At 41.6% G+C, this 21,929-nt stretch overlaps 1 protein-coding gene across 1 annotated transcript in view; it reads left to right on the forward strand.

The window, feature by feature from the left end:
* RIMKLB (ribosomal modification protein rimK like family member B) overlaps positions 1 to 21,635 on the forward strand; it is a 40,276-nt gene extending 18,641 nt beyond the window's left edge. Inside the window, exons 3-6 of the mRNA XM_063119013.1 lie at positions 7,987 to 8,217; positions 14,091 to 14,177; positions 17,765 to 17,968; positions 18,908 to 21,635. Of these exons, the coding sequence (XP_062975083.1) occupies positions 7,987 to 8,217; positions 14,091 to 14,177; positions 17,765 to 17,968; positions 18,908 to 19,371 (986 nt within the window). The 3' untranslated portion in view covers positions 19,372 to 21,635. The remainder of the gene's footprint in view (positions 1 to 7,986; positions 8,218 to 14,090; positions 14,178 to 17,764; positions 17,969 to 18,907) is intronic.
* Positions 21,636 to 21,929: the final 294 nt, after the last annotated feature.

A 21,929-nucleotide genomic window follows, 5' to 3' on the forward strand; every position in this document is an offset into this window, starting at 1 on the left:
TCTCCTCCCCACCCACTGGAACACGCCCTCTATCCCCTCTCGGAGGTTGTCCTTGGAGAGGTGTAGTTCTTTCTGCTCTGGCTGGGGGGGAGAGGGGGACACAGATTCCTGTATCCTAGGTTGGAGGGCTGTCTCTGACCCCAGATCCAGGAATCCATAGTGTCCTACAGCACCCAGAGCGTATGAGCTATAGGATTGCTCCCTTAATGTAATTTAAATGTTCTTTATATAGACATTTTTACAAAAATATTTGTACTTTCCTTACATAGCTTAAGAGCCTCGTGTGGTGCAGAGCAGTAAAGCAGCAGTTTCTGCAGCTGAAACTCTCCCCACGGCGTGAGAGTTCGATCCCAGCGGAAGCTGGTTTCAGGCAGCCGGCTTGGGTCGACTCAGCCTTCCATCCTCCTGAGGTCGGTAAAATGAGTACCCAGTTAGCTGGGGGAAAGGTAATAACAGTCGGGGAAGGCAACGGCAAACCACCCTGCTATAAGGCCTGCCAAGAAAACGTCACTTTTAGGCCACATAGATCTTTTTCCTTGCTGACTTGATCTTGACAGGGATGGAGGTCAATCCTTACCATAGGGATACCCGATTGTAATAGTACTTGGATTTAGCTAGTGGTTTCTCACCTCCAGTCCCCAAGGTAGGTGCCATGTGCACTGGAATCCTTGCTGTTTAACCCAAAGTGTGTAGGGACCAGGAGAAGTCATTAGTGATGAAAGAACAGCATTTTACTTACACTTTTTAATTGTTTACTGCACATCTTTCAAGACAGATGTAATGCTTACATTTATTTATTTATTTATTTATTTATTACACTTATATACCGCTCCCATAGCCAGGGCTCTCTGGGCGGTTTACAGAATGTGTTTGCTTTTAGCCTGTTTTAGCTCCTGCTTGCTGCTGTGCAAGGCTGTGTATAGACCCTTGTTGTGTGTTGCTTTCCATGTTTGCTTGTAGAATATGTCGCATGCAAATTCAGGCAGGAGTGTGCTGTATGTAAACACACACAGAAACGCACACACACCATGCAAACAAGGACTGGAGTGTGCCATTTGCAAAGATGTGCAGCAAGCAGCATGCCCTGGAATATATGCAATAATAGTGTGTCTTAACTGCCTTTTCTTAATCACCACCGACTGCTCTCCCACACTAGAGGCCTTCAAGAGGCAGCTGGACAAGCATCTGTCAGGGATGCTTTAGGGTGGATTCCTGCATTGAGCAGGGGGTTGGACTCGATGGCCTTGGAGGCCCCTTCCAGCTCTGCTATTCTATGATTCTATTGTGCTTTAGGGTGGATTCCTGCATTGAGTGGGGGGTTGGACTCGATGGCCTTGTAGGCCCCTTCCAACTCTGCTATTCTATGATTCTATGCAGTGGTTGAGGGTGGGCAGACATCAGGAGCGCAGCAGGTGCAGACACCAGCGGGGCATGTTTCCCACCACTGCCTTAAGATAACAACAGACTTATAAATTTAAAAAAAACAGGCGAGAGTGAAATAATTAAAACCTGTAAGGTTGAACAACTGTAGATGGAGCTGCTGAACGGAGTAGTTGTAACCCTATTGCCCATATGGAAGGCGTTTTCAGATTCAGCTCTTGCTGTGGCCCATTTACTTTAAAAGCTACAGCAGTGATACTTATTCCTCTTCCTATTGAGGGTGTCATTGAAGAGATTTGACATGAAAAACTTAAATCCCCATTCTCATCTTTAATTGTGGCCTTTCTGTCTTTGCAGGGGTTGATTGGGTTCCCCCCCCCCTTTTCCTGTTCAAGGTATTTCTTTAAAAGCTCTAAGGCTGTTCAGAAATGTTTAGAATTTGAATAGTGCAGAAAGCAACATCCTGTTTCTTTGCAATGATAGGTTGACACAAGTATGTCTGCACTTCAAAGCTCCACTGGCTTCCGGTCTGTTTCCGGGCACAATTCAAAGTGCTGGTTATCACCTATAAAGCCCTATACGGCTCGGGTCCAGGTTATCTGAAAGACCGCATTTTCCCATATGAGCCTGCCTGTGCTGTGAGATCTTCTGGGGAGGCCTTTCTCTCCCATTAACATCCCAGGTACGCTGATGGGTATGCGGGAGAGGGCCTTCTCAGTGGCTGCTCCAAGGCTCTGGAACTCGCTTCCCAAGGAGGGTAGGCTTGCTCCCTCTGTGCTACTCTTTCGGAGGCAAACAAAACCTTTTTTATCTACATTTACAGTGTAGATTTGGCCTGCCACTGAAGTGACCAGTATAGCAATCAGATTTCTCAAAATGCTAAGGAGGTTGTTGAAAGTTACTTTTCATTTACCTTGAATTTAATACTTGTGCAAAATTTCACAGAGCATAATGTCATATTATTTCATATTAAGAAAGAAGGAAAGGAACCTCTCGTGCAAGCACTGAGGAACACCAGCTTTCGCTGACGTTTTCTTGGCAGGCCTTATAGCGGGGTGGTTTGCCGTTGCCTTCCCCGGCCGTGATTACCTTTCCCCCAGCTAACTGGGTACTCATTTTACCGACCTCGGGAGGATGGAAGGCTGAGTCGACCCGAGCCGGCTGCCTGAAACCAGCTTCCGCTGGGATCGAACTCAAGCCGTAGGGAGAGTTTCAGCTGCAGAAACTGCTGCTTTACTGCTCTGCGCCACACGAGGCTCTTTATTTCATATTAAAGGGATGGCCAAAACAGTGTTCAGACTGCAAACCACACGATCTATAATGAACACTACTGTAGATTATATCCATTTGTTCTGGCTCTGCTGATGGAGGGCACTTTGACCAGCCAAGGCTTGCATCAGCAATCCCTCAATTTCCAGAATTGGCAAAAATTGCCTCCCTCCCTGGATTGCTGATGGAAGCCTCTGTTGAATCAAAGAGCCGTCCCATCAGCATGAGGGGGACCAATTGAATACAAGTCTCCTATTTAACAACTCACCTAGTAGCCATAGGCGACAAGGAATTTCATGCAGACAAATGAGCATGCTGACAAAGAAGGGACAGATCTCTCAATCAGTCCTCTACCAGTATCCTCGGAGATGCAAATTTTCTAGAAATGTTAAAGCCATAGAAACGACACCCACCCACCCCCAAAAAATAAACTGAAATGGGGGGGGGTGTAAATTGAAGTATGCAGTTCTAAACTTTCTTTACTACTTTTAAGAATATTAAATGCTTGATCTAGCACAGGGGTAGGCAAGCTGTGGCCCTTCAGATGTTTTGGCCTAGAACTCCCATCAGCCTAAGCCAACATAGCCAATGGTGAGGAATGATGGGAGTTGTAGGCCAAAACATCTGGAGGGCTGAAAGTTGTCCACCCTTGATCTAACAGGTAAAATTGTACTGTTCATTATATTAATTTTAAAAGTACAAATGCCTTAATTTTATTCAAACAATAATGACAAATGTACTCAGTGTTAGAGCAGCAAGCTGCTGTACCTTAAGGTACCAAACTTATGTTGGCTTTTTTTGCCAGTAGAGAAAATAGAGTTTAAAACATCTACTATCAACATTGTAGTCAACTTGGGCTTAGAAACAGTCTCAGTATTATGAAGAAACAACCCCTTGCCGTGCAACTCTTTATGACAGTGGGAAGACCACTGTCTTCCCAGTGAAAACACCAGCCTTTTCCGGATATATTGAATTACAACTCCTATAATTCCCCAGGCAACACCATAAGCAACAAACCCACTTTTAAAATGATTCCAACTCCTGTAAAGGAATAATGTCTACATCTAGGCTAGCAGGATAGCATTTGGTTGTTTATGTCTACAGCACGCAATGATTCTAATTATCTAATATTGTACATTGTCTTACATAGTTATTGGAAACCATTTTGAGAGAGTAATGTTCAGCTAGCGTTAATATTTTTAAAACCTGCCATAAAATGTATTTCATTCACTACTCTAAAAGTGAAAATTGTTTGTGTGCTTCGGTTTCCCCAAATTTCCCATTTTTTGCACTGGAAATGTCTAAAGAAGTACCTTGGAATATGGAGAATAGTTTCTTCCCTGATCTTTCTGAGTTTTCTGGGCCTTCATATTGCTACTCTACATGTAAAATTAAGAGTTATGTTGAAAATATAGTGGATATAACTGCAAGTTTAAGAGAGATCATTTGACTGACTAGCCTCTCTGCCAAATTAGAATAATCCTCTAGCACTTGTAGGAGATGCTAGTAAATATCCTGTTTGGCTTTTTGAAAGTATTTTGGAAATTTGCTCTGAAATCATGTGCATCTCTTTTTGTAGCAACACTTGCTTATCAGCACAAGTTAGCTGCAATGCGGCAGCGCTTGCTTGCAGCTAATGAAGTGCTCTGCAGCGGAGCCTGCCTTTTAGTGCTCTTTCTGAAGTCAGGAATGGGGAAAGGAGGGTTGATAAACTAGCTTGGTTTTCTCTCTTTCTTAAATGTGGAGGAAGAAATGTGTCAGGTGGGAAGAACAAAAGGCATGATAGGCTGTGTGTAGTAGATTCCTAAGGCCTTTTATCCCTACTACAAAGTGAGGTCTGAAATGTAAATTGGGTAGCAAGAGAACGGGAAGAAATAATTCTTCTAAAATGCTTGGGAAGATAGTCAACATATAGCACTTCCTTCTGGCTGTAGGCATGTCTAAGTTGCTAGGATACCAAGGGAAGCGTGCTTCTCAGAGTTGCCCTGCCTGGGCGTAGGTAGTAGACTTCATTGGAGTTCATAGTGTAGCTCTCGCTCTCTCTCTCTCACACACACACACACACATACACAGAAGACTTTTAAAAATTATGTTTCCCTTTCCTTACTTCCAAGGAAGAAAATGCTTCACAGGAAAAAGGAAGATTATTTATTTATTTATTTATTTATTTATTTATTTATATAGCACCATCAATGTACATGGTGCTGTACAGAGTAAAACAGTAAATAGCAAGACCCTGCCGCATAGGCTTACATTCTAATAAAACCATGATAAAACAATAAGGAGGGGAAGAGAAAGCAAACAGGCACAGGGTAGGGTAAACAGGCACTGGGTAGGGTAAAACTAACAGTATAAAGTCAGAACAAAATCAAGTTTTAAAAGCTTTAGGAAAAAGAAAAGTTTTTAGCTGAGCTTTAAAAGCTGCGGTTGAACTTGTAGTTCTCAGATGTTTTGTTTGCTTGTGGCAGGGGATGGGGAGACCCAAAATGGACTTAGAAACTTGCTCCCTGGCAACAGGAGCTAATTCTCCAAACAACATTTCTGATAGGTATTGTGATATGTATTCAGAGCTTGCATCTCTGATGGCTAATAAAACATAAGAACCCTGTTCGATGAGACCAAAGGCCATTCTAGTCCAGCTGGAATCCATGGTGGCAAACCAGATGCCTGTGGGGAGTCCACAAGCAGAACATGAATGCAATAGCACCCTCCCTTTCATGTCTTTGAGCAGCTGGTATACAGCAGCACACTGCCTCTGATACTGGAAATAATTCATAGTCATCATTGCAAGTAGCCACTGATAGACAAATTAATGGAGGAGAAAACTAGCTCTTTTTTAAATCCATCCAAGTTAGTGTCCATCACAACATCTTGTGATAGTGAATTACATAGTTTGGTTATATGCTGTTTGAAGGAGTACTTAGAATCATAGAATAGTAGAGTTGGAAGGGGGCCTATAAGGCCATTGAGTCCAACCCTCCGCTCAATGCAGGAATCCACCTTAAAGCATCCCTGGCAGATGGCTGTCCAGCTGCTAATTGAAGGCCTCTAGTGTGGGAGAGCCCACAACCTCCCTAGGTAATTGGTTCCATTGTTGTACTGCTCTAACAGTCAGGAAGTTTTCCTGATGTCCAGCTAGAATCTGGCTTCCTGTCACTTGAGCCCATTAGTCCATGTCCTGTACTCTGGGATGATCGAGAAGAGATCCTGGCCCTCCTCTCTGTGACAACCTTTCAAGTATTTGAAGAGTGTTATCATGTTTCCCCTCAGCCTTCTCTTAGAATTATAGAATAGTAGAGTTGGAAGGGACCTACAAGGCCATAGAGTCCAACCCCCTGCTCAATGCAGGAATCCACCCTAAAGCATCCCTGACAGATGCTTGTCCAGCTGCCTCTTGAATGCCTCTAGTGTGGGAGAGCCCACAACTTCTCAAGGCTAAACATTCCTAGTTCTTTCAGTCCCTCCTCATAGGGCTTTGTTGCCCTCCTCTGAACCCCCTCCAGCTTGTCTGGATCCTTCCTGAAGTGTGGTGCCCAGAACGGGACATAATACTCAAGATGAGGCCTAACCAGTGCTAAAAAGAGGAGAAAAAGTACTTCATGCAATTTGGAAGCAATATTTCTATTAATGCATCCCAAAATAGCATTTGCTTTTTTTGCAGCCACATCACACTGTTGGCTCATATTCAGCTTGTGATCTACAACATTTCCAATGATAATACTCCCCCCATTCAGGGAGGCATATGTAAAGTTAGCGGTTGTTTCATCTAAGCCAGTACTGTTTGTGACATGTTAACTTTCTACATTAGTTTGAATAACTAAGAGCCCACTTTATTGATCTTCTTATCTCTAGATTTTTGGGAGGGGGGGTCAGTGAAAGTTTTTGTAGAGCGATAGTGTATTCGTCACCAGTCACTGAATTAAAATCTTCCATAACTATAACAGCGTGTGAGGGGTGCTGTTGGTTAACCGTATCAATAAGGGACTCAAGGGTGTCCCATATTCCAGGTGCATAGTGGGTTGAGCCCGGGGGGGGGGGGGGGGAATATATGTTTATGCAAACCAGTCTAGTGCATTTATCATTGATCAGTTGAATAGCCTGCATGTGTGGTGAAGCAGTGTCTATTTCTTCAATTGCAACATTGAGGCTGACAGATATCCCAATAGCGAGGCTCCCGTAGCTCCTGTCTTTCTTCCTGGCAGGGGTTGAAAAGACTTGGTAACTTTGCAGCTCTACTTTTTGGGACCATGTTTCTTGTAAACCAAAAATATGCAAATTTGACAGATATTGTTTGAATCAATTTATTATCCCAGCCTGATATATTCCAGACATGAGCTTTAATAGGTCTAATGATAGATCTATCTGGTCCTTTTGTGTTAGGAGTAGTGGGGGAGCATGGGAGTGTTGTCAGTCATCATGAGATGGCTTAGCTCCAATGACTTTCAGCGAGGATGGTTCCGTAATTGGGCTCACTGTTAGCCTCCCTTCAAAAACTGCAGGGTTTGTGGCCGGTTTGGTGCACTTCCTCTTCTGGGCTTGATTATCTTTAGATGGCTTAACGTTCTGGCTTAGCACCTCCCCAGTTGGGGCAGTGGATTCATCCATTTGAGTCAGAGGGTGGCCATCCAAGGCTCTTTTGACCACACTAATATCGGGGTTTAGTATTTCTGAGTTATAGAATGGGTTCTTGATGTTATCGAGTTAGATCTATATTTGTTAGTTAACTAGTTAGATCTATATTTTGCCCGAGTCTGCTGGAGTTGATACAAGTTTCCTTACTGAGTCGTGTAGAGGGGTTTGACACTAAGGTCTCAGTACCCGCAACCACATCACCCATGTTATTTGGGGGTTGTGGGATATATGTGCTAGGCCCAGCATAATGTGTTATGGGGAAGGGAATATCTCAGATTTTTACTTTGCATGTCAGCCAGCAGCAGTACATAAAAACAATCATCAATTGACTTCAGGTTAATAGTAAACCCACAATTATTCGAATCCCTAAAACTTGTTACAGGCTTGCTGTATTAAAAGGAGACGATCCTTCATCTCCTAAGGACCTTCAAAAGCCTAGTAAAATAAACTCATCTTAGCATAAGACTTAAAAACATCAGGGAATCTGCTTTGCCATAGCTCCAAGAAAGGCGTCTTGATTGAAAAATCCTGACAAAAAGAGTAACTGACAGCTTGGACTATTCCATTGCATTAGTGATGGATAAGTAGTATGTAAGTATGTTAAGACGGCTTGATAACCTTTAAAAATTGGCTCTTTTCTGTATTTTATTGTTGTTGGTAGCCCTTGGAATTTCATCAGTCTCGTCCCTTTTCTTCTTGCTCCAGGTCTTAGAGTCAATGGGGAACTCATTACTGCTTACCCACAAGTAGTGGTGGTTCGTGTACCAACACCATGGGTCCAAAGTGACAGTGATATTACAGTTCTTCGCCATCTGGAAAAGATGGGCTGCCGACTGATGAACCGTCCCCAAGCCATACTCAATTGTGTCAACAAGTTCTGGACTTTTCAAGAACTGGCTGGCCATGGTGTGCCTCTTCCAGATACCTTTTCTTATGGTAAGCCACCTAATTTAAAAGAACGTTATGGTCACGGTGACTATGTGCCTGCAGCCAGTAAGATATTAACTAAAACTCAGGAAGGTTTGAGGAAGTGCTGCCTGAGTGCATGAAAGAATTAGGACGAGAATATACAGCTTAACTAGTGACAAATTCCAGAGAAGTAGCCATGTTGATTCAAAGCACTGAAGATGGGTAAACTACACAAGTTCTTCCCCAGCATTTTTGTGTTTTAGAAGCTTAGCAGCAATATGTCTTATAATAGGGACTGCCATTCAAACATTTTCTGCCAATAAATGTGTAAATCAACAAAACCTATACCTATGATCTTTTGTGAGCATAGCTGAGGCACAGGTGTGTCAATGGTAGTAAATAACACAGGCCATCTCACCGGCTCCATCTTTCCCCCCTATTTCTCATCAGGCCGGCTGCTGCTTTTCTAGTTCAGGAAGATATAAGGTTCAGAATTAAGGTCCAGGATGGGGGGTATATTTAAGAATCCAATTCATGGAGGGCTAGTGAGAATGGATTTCTTAATGTGTGTAGAATGAGCTGGGCTCCAACTTCTGCTGAAGTGCCAGCAGCGGTAGCGCCAAGAAAACGTAGCTGTGTTACACACATTCCACTTTGAGCAAATTGAGTGTTAATTTTTATAACCCTTTGGACGCTGGAGACCAGGAGACTAGAATGTTTTCCTTCTGTTTTTAAAAAGAAGGCAGAATGACCTTAGTAAATGTAAATGTCTTAATCTAGCACTAGAGCTGGATGAAATAAATTCAGGGTCTGACATGGGTTTCAATCATCCGTGAATAGTATATAAAGTTTGGAAATGTATACTAGTTTCATAAGAATAAAAATACCCATATCTTTTAGAAAGCTTATTTTTATTTACAGGATTTATATACCACTCTATATCTAATAAGATTCCTGATGATAAAAAGGAAAGAAAAAAGAATTAAAATACGTTATTAAAATATTTAAAGTCAAATTATGCCATTAAAACTGTAGCTAATCAGTCAGGAAATACTTGTTTAAATAAAAACGTCTTCAGCAGGTGCTGAAAACAAAACAGTGTTGGTCCATTTGTATGGTACAACAACATTCCATTTGTTTTGAGGTAAGCATTCAAACAAGGAGAGCCTCAAAATAAAAGCTATTTCCTTTTGCAAAACTGAGAGATTTCAATTTCTGTGTGCTGACATCACATTTTTTATTTACTGTTTAAGCCACCTTTCAGTAACAAAACTCATAGGGTGGCATACAATTTAAAAACAAATGGAATAAAACAATAAACGTAACACAATAACATCAGAGAGGCTGGAGCAAAACCATCAAAATCCAGCAAAACCATAAAACGGGTGGGGTCGGGGGTATTATGTACACACACACACACACACACACACACACACACACGCCAGAACCCATCAAGGGGTGCATCCCAACAAGAAGCTATAAAAGTCAAAAGCAAACAAAAAGTCCACTGCACCAGTATTTATGATCCCAATGCATATCTGTTTACCAAGGGCAATGCTTATTACATTTACAACTCCCATACAATATTTAGAATTCCCTTCTAACTTAGGCATGGAAGGTGAAGCACTAACCTCACCACCAGAATTGTGGCTGCTGCTGAATTTATTATTATTATTATTATTATTATTATTATTATTATTTATTTATTTATTTATTTATTTATATAGCACCATCAATGTACATGGTGCTGTACAGAGTAAAACAGTAAATAGCAAGACTCTGCCGCATAGGCTTACAATCTAATAAAATCATAGTAAAACAATAAGGAGGGGAAGAGAATGCAAACAGGCACAGGGTAGGGTAAGCAGGCACAGGGTAGGGTAATTTACCTCCACAGAAGCAGAGATCACCGTAATTTCACAAGGAAGCAAATCCATGCCGCACGTGCCTTGTTTGCAAGCAGAACTGCATCCCCGTAAAACTTCCAAGAGCATGGTTCTGTTTACAGAGTGTGTGTGTGTGCCTTGTTTCCTTGCAGAATCACTGTGAATTTTGTTGCCACTACAGCAAATTCGGTGGCATATACAAAAATTACCCACAGCTTGTTTGCAAGCCATGTATTGCCCAGCCCTGCTAGAAATGCCTGGGGAAATCAAGCCTTCACCTGGTGTCATAAAGATATTGAAGTTGGTGCTAGGCATGCTTGTCAGGGAGGAAGCATTCCATATTTGAGGTACCACAACGGAGAAGGCCTTCCCTCTGGTCATCACCCACCTAACTTTAGATGGCCGGAAGACTCGGAAGAAGAGCCTCAGATGAAGAATGAATGATTCAGCCAGGATCATGCAGAGAAGACCTTCTTTCAAATAGCTAGATCCCAAGACATTTTGGGCTTTATAAGTAATGATCAACACATTGAACTTCGCCCGAAATGGAATGGCAAACCATGGCTAAGCATTGGTGAGATCTGTTTTTTGTAGTCAGTCCCAGGCCTTAGCTCGACAGGGCTTTATCCCGGGGTGACCCCTGTGCATCCACATGACACACAGGGGATCCCGGGTTCAGGGAGGAATGATCCCTCCCTTGCCTCGTGATCTCTCCCTCCACTTTAGGCCTGGTTTTTCGACAGTCTCAGGCTGAGCCCAAGACCACAGAACGTGTGGCCAGGCATCGCAGTTTGTCCCGGCTCCTCGTGATTCCTCAGGAGCTCTGCGCCCAGTGGGGTGGGGGGGAGCAGGGATTTTTTATTTTTTTTAAAAAAAAGGACTTACCTTCTGCACATGAGCGCTCGTGCACTCCTGACTCTTTAAAAAACAAAACAAAATGGCAGGCGCAACACCTTTCCCTCTGAGGTCGTCGCGCGTCGCAAGTGAACAGAGGGGGAAATCTCGCAATAAAAATATTGCAAGATCTTCACCCCTCCGCCGTGCTAGACTGCTAGCACGAGGCCCCAGTTAGTATGCTTTGTGGCAGTACTTACAAATGCCAGGTTAGTCCATAGCAAGATGAGTCTTATACATTATTTGATTGTGGATGAAGGGGCTGACCAAGTGTGCCAGTGAAACTTAGGTGGATGAGCTGGTGTGGTGGGAGTGGATGTGTCCAGCTGGGTATATAATGCAACACCAACATAGGCTGGAGGGCAGGAGAGGGTGCTGCTATCATCCATTAGGAATCTATCTCCCTCACCAGGAGACCTATCCACTCGGGTGCTGTGGCAGATCACCCTTGTCAGGAGAGAGACATCAACCCCATGGCATTTGAACGGTGGGATCCTGCAAGGGTCTATCTTGTCACCTATACTTTTAACTTCTCTAAGAAGGCATTGGCTGAGGTGTCATAAATATGCTGTTGACACCCAGCTCTTGATGCTTGTCAAGAGTCAGCTTGGATTGTTAGGTACTGAATTGATATCTGGAGTTGGTAACGTGTTAGACTAATGCTGGATTCTCTCAAGAGAGGGGTACTGTCCAGGAGTTGGCTATGTAGCTTGTTCTAAATGGGGATGCACACTCACGAAAGGGAAAATGTGGAACTTAGGGGTACTCATTGCTCCAGCCTTATCTCCTGAGACTCAGGTGGCCTCCCTAGCTCAGAGGGCCTTTTACTACCTCCAGCTACCACTTTTCCTCCTGGATGGGGATGGTCTGGCCACATTGGTTCATGCTTTAATAACCTCCTGATTGGATTACTGTAAAACATTGCATTTTGGACTGTCCATAAAGGCAGCGCAGAAGCATCAGCTAGTGCAAAATGCGGGAGCCAGCATTGTAACATGTACAGCCAGGCAGAATCCTATTGCTTAGATTTTGTAGGAGCCATATTGGCTGCCTATATGCTTTTGAGCCCAACTCAAGAAGCTGGCGCTTACTTTAAAACCCTAAATGGCTGGGACCCAAATAAATGCAGGAGCACCTCGCCCTATATCAGCCTGCCTACGATTTAAGATAATCAGGGGAGGCCTTGTGTCTACAAGGGAGAGTGCCTTCTCGGTTACGGCACCCTGACTGTGGAATACCCTTCTCATGGTTCTGACATTGCAATTGTTTTAGCACTAGCTCAAAGCTTTGTTGTTTACTGAGCCGTTTTAATCTGTTGATTTTGTCTTACTATATTTGCTGCCTTCTTTGTTATGATGACAGTGATGTGGTTTTAGTGTTTTTATTGCATTGTGCATTGTTTTAATCATACCTGTACACCAACCTGATATCTACAAGGATGTAGGGCAGTTTAACAATGTTTTAATGTATAAATTTAATAGTAACATAGAAGCTATTTTTGGGGTGTTGGGACGAGCGGCCTCTATTAGCATAATTTCCCACGATGCAGTGAGAGTTGGCGTGTCATCCCGATATGACACAGTGGGGGTGGCTTCGTACTCACCATACAAGCCCCTACTGCAAGTCATGGGTTGTAGGACAGGTGTGAAGCTGCCGCCACCCCGCACTACACACTAGGTCTGGATGACATGCCAACCCACATTCTTCCTATGTGATCATTGGAACCTAGTTATTGTGCTCACTGACATTTCTGGAAGGTCTTTAGAGGCAACCTCTAATACAGGCGCATTGTGTCCAGTGATGGATCACTATGGTCTGGCTATCTCTCACCAGGAGGGGTTGCAGCTACCACACCATCTTTAGCTGGTAAAAACCTGCATTAAAGATGTAAAAGCCTGGGGGGAGGGGAACAGAAACATTCAAGGAAAAAAAACCCATTTTTTTCCAAAAGCCGTTATTGATTTTTCTAAAAAAAAAAAAAAAATTTTTAATGGAAAAATTAAGCTACTTTGGATTATGAAATATTTTCTTGTAGAATTTAAGACAAAGTGTTCATAAATTGTTACCCAGCCTTTACTCCCCTCAAAATGATTTCTAAAATCTATAATAAGAACACTTTTATAGAAAGACTTGAGATGTAAAATGTCTGGAAATAATGAAGCCATGGGGGAAAACTCCGTAAGATTCCCAATATAGTTATTTATTTAATTTCCTGATTAAAATCGTTGATCTAAAATATTGATTTTTTTTTATAGACATTTATGCTCAGGTTCCCAACATATGAGTTAGAGGCACCATTTTGCATTCTTGGGTTTTGTTCTTTTGAGTCCTGTGTTTCTCGGCTTGTTCTGGTTAGATGCTGTAGCAGTCAGTTAATGTACTTCTAATCTATTCAGTCAATAATTACAAATTTACTAAATGAGTTTACTTTTAAAAGTTTTAAAATACAATAATTTTATGAGATAACCAAGTTATACATAAAATAACTTTAAGAACAGAAAGGCTGCATTATGTTCCTAAAGCGGCTTTTCCCAACCCAGTGCCCTCCAGATGTTTTGGACTACAGTCCCCAGTATTCCTGCTTGAAGCTAATGGAAATTGAAGTCCAAAATATCTGGAAGGCACCAGTTTGGGGCAGGCTGTCCTAGAACAAAGTGAATTTAGATCTGTAAAGATCTAAAAAGTATTGCTTATTTTTCAATTTCCCCCCAAATTTCCATCCCCCCCCCCAAACTCTATCCCCCCGCCCCAGGGAGAAATATTTTTTTCCATGGCCTCAACATTTCTGGAAATTATACATCTCTACCTTGCATGTCAAGAAACTATTTGTGAAATGGTGAATCGATCACTATCCCCAACCAAGACCAATACACCTGGGATTGTTTTCAGCCAGGCCTTTTAAATTAGGAAAGGAAAAGGCATTATGAGATTCCAGTACAATGGTGGATGATTTCATATTAGAAAGGTACATTTTAACCAACATATAAATTAATAGGGAATTTATTTTAACCAGGATACAATCAGAATAGATAAACATAACAGTTTCCTCATGTGGGAATGAACAAAACTGGATTCCAGGGTTGCCATGTGTGTAAAGAAGTAATTATTTTTTCTTCCCAGGAGGTCATGAAAATTTTGCCAAAATGATTGATGAAGCAGAAGTATTGGAGTTCCCCATGGTTGTGAAGAACACACGTGGTCACAGAGGTGGGTGTAAGAATCTGTGCATAATTGCTATAGAGTCCTCATTGGGGATTATGCTTTGTCCAAAATGTCCTGACTATTTTTGGGAGCAGAATTGTTTGAAATACTCAGAACGTCTTAAAAATTCATGCTTGCCAAGAAAAAGCAGGTTGTTACAGTCATGTAGTAGTATCAACCCCTGCTCAAGTAATAAACTGCAAGTCTTAACTAAATTGGTATATATTTATCAACATGTGGATAAGTATATGATCAGAGTTTTTTTTTTCTAACTACAAAAATCACATATGTGTATTTGTATTTTGCCTGCTAAATCATTGTAATAATAACAGAAATTAAAAATCCTTATTTTGCCACAAAGTAGGAGTCATTCATCATTTTGGCTTGGCATTCCAGCTTAGACTTTGTGTTTCAGGGCGCAATCCTATGGGGATGGCTGTAAGCACATCTAGATCTCTCTCCATAGTTCACTTAGGAAGAATATTTATTTATTTATTTATTTATTACATTTCTATGCCGCCCAATAGCCGGAGCTCTCTGGGCGGTTCACAAACAAGGGGCTCCCAACAAGAAAGACTCAGTGCCTGTTGTGAGGGGGCATTGAGGTTTTTGCTAGGCAGGAGAAGGAACAACACCCAAACTTTTTGTGCCGATGGGCACATTTGGATTGTTGAGAGAATGTTGTGGGCTTTGTCACAAAATGGCTGACATTGTGGGGTGGATTACAGAATTGCTACTAAAGGGCGTAGGTTTCACCAAATTTACTACTCCCAAGAATACACATATTTTGTAGGGAGACAAACTGGCGTAAGTAGAAGGCAAACACACTCCTATGAACCCACCATTTCCCTGCTATAACCTTGTGTGCTTCAAGAAAGGCAAGCCAATTTCCCCTTTTATCTCTAAATAAATTCTTCTAAAATTAATTCCCCCAGTTTTATTTCCCCCACATAGGAAGATCACTTCCATATCAATTCCTGACAAACTCACAAAAATCCCACATTGCCAACACACAAAGATCTTCTGATCACCTCCTCCCACCCTTTTACATACACACATCAGACAAATGCACACACGTCGCTGCCTGACTACCCCTGGCTGTCCCACCCTTCTTCCCCCTCCTGGCTTTCCTAGCCCACTTCCCTTTGCTGATGGCTTTTCTAACCCCTCTGCTGACCTTTCTCTCCCCCATACCCCAGATCATTCCCTGTTGATCTCTCCTGCTGACCATTCCCAAACTTACCCAGTGGCATCTTTTTCCCCCCTTTCAGTTTTAGCTGGCCTACTATCCTTCGCTTCCTTCCTTCCAAAGTGAAGTGCTGATCTCTAGACACCCACTATCTTACTTTCTAAGAATGTCTCTGGGTCCATGTGGGTCCCAAAAGTATACTGAGGAATAAAGGCCATGCAATTGCTTTCTAATTTTAAAAATAAAATGCAATTTTAAAATTCACAAGTATCAGCAGGATGATTTGCAAGCACAGGGCAACCACATTGCCTATCCTCGCTTTATGCCATGTAGGCATCGTAGAGTGATATAGCTACCATGGCGTTGAGTAAAATCCATTGCAACATTCGATTGACAGTTCCTCTGCCCTCTCTTCCCAATGGTATCCCATTAGCCATTGTTTGGGGGGACGACCCAATCCCGGGGGCTCTCCTAGAGCAACACTTACTCCTTTCGCCACTCCTGCCAGGGAACTCTGTACCCAGAGGGAAAAGTCAACTCAGCACAGCAGAAAACTCCATGGAGTTGCCATACAGCGCTACCGTTGTGCAGGAATTCTCTGCAAAGCGTGGATATTCTGTGTAGAGTGTTTTATACACACACACACACGCACAAAAATCCACTGTTGTGTGGAGCTTTCCTGCCAGACAACACGTTTCTCAACGGTGGTGGAAAATCTCCACTGTGGAGTTCTAAAACCACCGTTTGCTAACGTGTTGTCTGAACTGAGCCATAGTCTGATTTTCTGTTGCAGCAAAAAGGTCTGTCGTACCTTAAAGACCAAGAAATTTATTATAGGTTAAGCTTTGGTGGACTTGATCCATTTAATCAGCTACGTGAAGTGTTCTGTTCTGTTGGCAAATTAATCCATAATATTTATTTTATTTTTATTATTATTATTTTAAAATAAAATAAATAAATAAAATAAATAAATAAAATCAGCTGCGCGCAGTGTTCTGTTCTGTTGGCAAATTAATCCATAAGGTTATTGTAAAAGGTGGGGTTGATCTTAAATGCATGCAAAATGATCACAGTGTCCATAAACATAATCTCTGCATGACTGAGTAAATTAGCTTTTATAGTGGGACAGGAAACCACAGTCTGTCTTCAGACCCAAACCAATCAAGCTTGGTTATTAGTTCTGATTCGGCTATTTCACACTGGAATTGTCCTTTGAAATTCCTCTGTTGGAGAATGACAACTGTTAGGTCAGCATCAGAGCATGCAGGGAGACTGAAAAGTTCACCTACTTATTTCTGCATGTTGCCCTTTCTGATGTCAGATTTCTATCCATTTATTCTTTTTGCACTGAGACTGACGTGTTTGTAGACTATTAGAAGGGTGATAACAGATACACGTTTGTGATCATGTTGCCAGGATAGATGTGGAAACAAGGATTGGCATCGGGGCTGGTTTTCAGGCTCTGGTTCTGTGTTTTCGTTATGTAGCAAGAAAGTAGCATATTAGTTCCGACGACTGTCTTTAAGCAGTTTCGAAAAGGGATTAACTTCTCTTCATTCTTCCAGCCTCTTGTCTGTTTTATGGCCATAGGATAGGTCAAATACGTCTATTAAGCCATAAGGGGGAAAGGGCCGGAAAGTAACGATAACATGAATAATTGCCTCCCTCATCCTCATTGTGTTTGTGATGACTTATAGAATCCTCTTGCCATAGGATCGCAAAAATATGTTTTTAAATTATGATTACTATATCTAACAGTATTTTTTAAAAATGTGGTTGTATTCAAACTAAAGAATATTTACATCTGAAATAACTATAATTTTTTAATAATTACACATATTTTTTTTAAAAAAAAATTACAATGTTTTGCATGTGGCAGGATTTCAATTGATTTTTGTATTGTTCCATTTTTGTACTAAATATTGTAATTGGCATTTACCACTTAATTGGGACTGGTTAGTCAATTAGTCATACTTGGCACCTTGGAATCTCCATCATCTTTGGACTGTGATTGGTGCAGCCCTCTGTTTTATGTGTTTAGAGAACCCCAAACCTGTTGCAAAACACTCTTGCAACCTAGCACTACTAGAATAGCACGGAATGGTACAGGCCAAGATTGAAGGATACTGACAGACCTATACTGAGGGAATTGAGAACTGGAGTAAGCCTTGGACTTTGTGAGTTTGCTTTAAGGTAATGTTCTTCCATTTTTGCTATTTTTATAGCGCTATAAGTGCACAGTGCTTTGTAGTTTTTGTTTGTATTCATTCATACACCAGTGCTACCAGGTTAGTCTTTATAGCGCTGAAATGGAGGATATATAGGCAAAACTGCGTTTCCCCCACTTCAGCAATATGCAGAAAAATCCATGACCTGTTTCGCCTTCTATGTTCTCTTGATGTAGGTAAAGCTGTGTTTCTGGCGAGAGACAAGCACCATTTGGCAGACTTGAGCCACCTAATTCGTCACGAGGCCCCTTACCTATTCCAAAAATACGTCCAGGAATCCCATGGCAAAGATGTACGTGTCATCGTAGTGGGAGGCCGCGTAGTAGGAACTATGCTGCGTTGCTCAACAGATGGTAGAATGCAGAGCAATTGCTCGCTGGGTAAGAATGGAAGTGTGCTTACTCTGGGTTGGATTGAGTGCCCACTAGGAAGAGTTTTAACCCTAATTTAAGTAGCAGGTGTTTTATGTACAATGCAGTTTTAAATAATTCAAATGTTATGAGATGAGATGAGATTTTGTAATGTGGGGACATAACCTAGTTAGAAAGAAATGGAAAAATAATGGCATTTAGGATGTAGTCTAGTGGTGCGCCATCAGTTTACATGGCTGTATTTTGTCAGGATTATGCTCAGTGTTGTTTCTTCAGTCACTTTTCAGGGCTGGTGCAAATGTAGCTGCCAATTAACTATGGTTAAATGATTGGTAAATGAGCTGCGCCATCGTTTGCTTTATCTATAAGCTTTGACTGTTTGAAATGACCCACATTCAGACCACCTTTGTGAGTCCTCGGTTAACACTATTGGCTTTGATTATCTCACCAAGTTTTTTATATGTCTACTTTATTTCATTCATTCCTTGGTTTCATCTCTTAGTGTTGAGAACCTCTGAACCAAATGTGAGTGCCCTACCTTGTGAACCACTTTGAGAATCACTGTAGTTGAAAAATGATATGCACATTTGCTAAATAAATAAATAGCTTCTCGGTGTCTGTTGTCCCCCCGTCCCACTCTCCCCCCCCACACACACACACACTAGCCAGTTTTTCTATGTCCTCTTTGGTTTTTAGCTCTAACCGTCAAGTTTCTCTGTCATTCAGGTAGACCCCATCTTTTCAGTACAAACTGCTCAACACATTTCCCAGTGGCTAGCCTTGATAAGACAACCTTATTTAGTATTGAGACCTCACACAGCTCTACCTGTCTGGCTTATGGGTTTTTATAGATAGGCCACATCCAAAGAATAAGTAATACTTCTAACTTTCAGTAGCTGAACTGGAACAAAACTATAGCCTAAAATTTATTCTTCCTTCTTTTGCCAGGTGGCATAGGTATGATGTGCTCGCTGAGCGAACAAGGCAAACAGCTGGCAATCCAGGTGTCTAACATCTTGGGGATGGATGTGTGTGGTATCGACCTCCTAATGAAGGATGATGGCTCGTTCTACGTCTGTGAGGCCAATGCAAATGTAGGTTTCATTGCCTTCGACAAGGCTTGCAATCTAGACGTAGCTGGGATCATAGCAGACTATGCCACTTCCCTTCTTCCCCCCGGTCGCTTGACACGACGCATGTCCTTGCTCTCTGTGGTGTCCACGGCTAGCGAGACTAGCGAGCCAGAGCTGGGCCCTCCAGCTAGTGCCACTGTCGACAATATGAGTGCCAGCTCCAGCTCTGTCGACAGCGACCCTGAAACCACAGAGAGAGAGCTGCTCACCAAGCTCCCGGGGGGTATATTCAATATGAACCAGCTAATAGCCAATGAGATTAAGCTCCTGGTGGAGTGATGCCACATGTAAATAAATAAGAACAACTTCCTTGTACATTTTTTTTAAAGCAACCAACTTGTAGTGCTGTTTATCAGAAGCAGCTTATGGAGGTGAGGGGAAAGGTTTTAGCTTGGGGATCAAAATCAAAACACGCATGTTCTGTGAATGCTGCTTCTGCTATTATTAATCTTGCAGAACATACGTCCAGTTGATATTCTTACCAGCCCATTCCCATTTGGTAATGCCCTCTTAAAAATCTGCTTTTGGGGTGGGGGATGTAAGCCCTTTTCGTTTCCATTAGGGATGCCACTGTGATCTTTAAACATATTGCAGAGCATGTCTGTTCATGGGGAAGTGCGTCAGCTTGGTTTGTGCTTTCGGAATTTGGAAAGTTTAGCTCTCCAAAAACACATGTTAACTAATTTATCTGCAACCGTCCCCTCACCTCATTGGAGCTCAGTCCTATTGGTTACTTAATGCCTCTTGCTTTATGTCCCATAGGAGTTGAAAGAAGTTAGGACAGGCAATTTTGTTTCATTCAAAGGTTCTAAATATCAGCATTTCCAATCTAACACCAGTAGGATCGGTGAACTTGCATCCCTGACAAACAGCGCATAACGGCCTTACAAGGTCTAGCCTTTAGGCAGCTTACCAGGATGCAACATTTATTAGTTCAGCATGAGCTTTTGAAACAAACATGTGACTTCTGCCATTTCAGTATTAACAGATGGGGTTGTGTCCAAATATCTATATTTAAAACAAAAACTACTTTTCTTGGGAGAAAGGTTTAGTGTATGTGTGGATTTTAAAAATAATTTTAAATCCTGGGGTGGGGGTGAAGAAGATGTGTATAAATTTCAGTCTTGCTCTTTGATGGCAGAAGTGGCATGTTTTCTTTTGCACAAAAAGCAAAGATAAACAGCATTGTTAACTTTTGGTGTACAAAATAATGTTTAATCCAATGTGAAAAAGAATAACACTAGTTTAAAACAAATGTGCATTGACTTGTATTTGTTAGTGTTTTAGTCCTTTTTTGCAAGGTATTTGCTATGTTAATATTTCATTTTTAATACATGCTCGTCCTACACTTCCTTCTCCATGCCTGCATCGTTAACAGTGGCCAAACTTGGAAAAAACAACCATACTATTTAACATTACCACTATTTAACAACGACAACTCGACACTTTTTTTTTTAATCTGTTACCTAGAAAAAATGTGGGAGGGGATGTGGAGGAGGGTTGAAGTCGTTGCAAATTTCAAAACTACTTTGCAGTAAACATTATGTGTTACTACTATCATTAGTAACTTTTCTTTATAGAAGACATTAAAAATCTAAAGTAGCCTGGCTTCTTAAGGATAAATCCTGAAGAGAAACAAGCAGGTTTTGTTTTTGGGAAACAATGCAGGAACACTTTGCCAGTACGGCTCAGCCAGAATGGGAAAATATGATTTAAGGCCACAAATATGTGGATCTCAGGCCCCTATGTATGTGTCTGTATTTTGCTTTGTTTCGTCATTGGTTTTGTCTGTCCAGTTCGTCACTCTTTTTTCCAGAATGCCTGATGATCTCCTCTCCCAAACCCCACCCAACCCTGATACTTCTGGCTGTGCATTTTCTTATTAAATTTGATAAAAGAACCAAAACGGCAGCTTTGGGTCTGTTTTAATGGCCTCATCTTCCTCCTCCTCACCCATTTCTCACTCATTTATTTTCTTTGGGGTGTATACAGCATTGAAATTATAGAGAAATAAACTCTACTAGCTTAAAAACAACAACAACCAAGAATATCACAAAGTAAAATGTTTGTAACGGAAAGATGGTTTACTGAAAGTTTTTGGAGGGTGGGCAGCCTGTGTGTGCAACGCTGCTTTTATCTGGATGCTTCAAAGGAGCATATCCCCTCTGCCCTCCGAGGCTCTGAGTTTCATCCCTCTGGCCCGTCCTAACCACTTGGCTGTCTTACCTTCATTCGGATCTTAAATACACACAACTTGTGGAGTCTGCGCAGAGACGTCAGGAGGCAATAAACAGAAAAGTGTTAACCTGCTTTCATGAAGGTTTGGATCATGACTGTTTGTACAGGTCTTTTTTTAAAAAACGAATGTAATAATGCCCCTTTTGGTAGAATTAAATATTATTATTAGTAGTAGTAGTATCATCATCATCAAGTGGAAAGTTATCTGCTGGCATTAGCTGATGAAGCAAAAAAGCAAGCTTTTAGAGTGCCCAGGTTGGAATGAAAGATGCAAGGGGTTTCATTTTAAAACAAAACACCCAAAGTTTTGTTTTTTTCCTTTTTTTTTTTTGCCAACTAAAAGTGTGTCTTCTAAAATATAGGTATCACTGAAAACCCAGTTGGGTAATTTTTTCATTATACTTGCCTTAAAACACTGAAAATCTTCCAGGAATAGGATCAAAGAATTAACCCTCCTTTAGCTAATAGAACTTTAGAAAACTCTGCACCACTCACAAGATGTAAAGTTGAGACCAGGAAGGAGCTGGTAACTCTTTGACAGTTCTGATAGATTGCACAAACAGGTTGTGGCAACGGCAATTTTTACATCACACTTTTTT

This window comes from Elgaria multicarinata, chromosome 3, assembly GCF_023053635.1.
Source record: "Elgaria multicarinata webbii isolate HBS135686 ecotype San Diego chromosome 3, rElgMul1.1.pri, whole genome shotgun sequence".
Classification (NCBI taxonomy): Eukaryota; Metazoa; Chordata; class Lepidosauria; order Squamata; family Anguidae; genus Elgaria; species Elgaria multicarinata.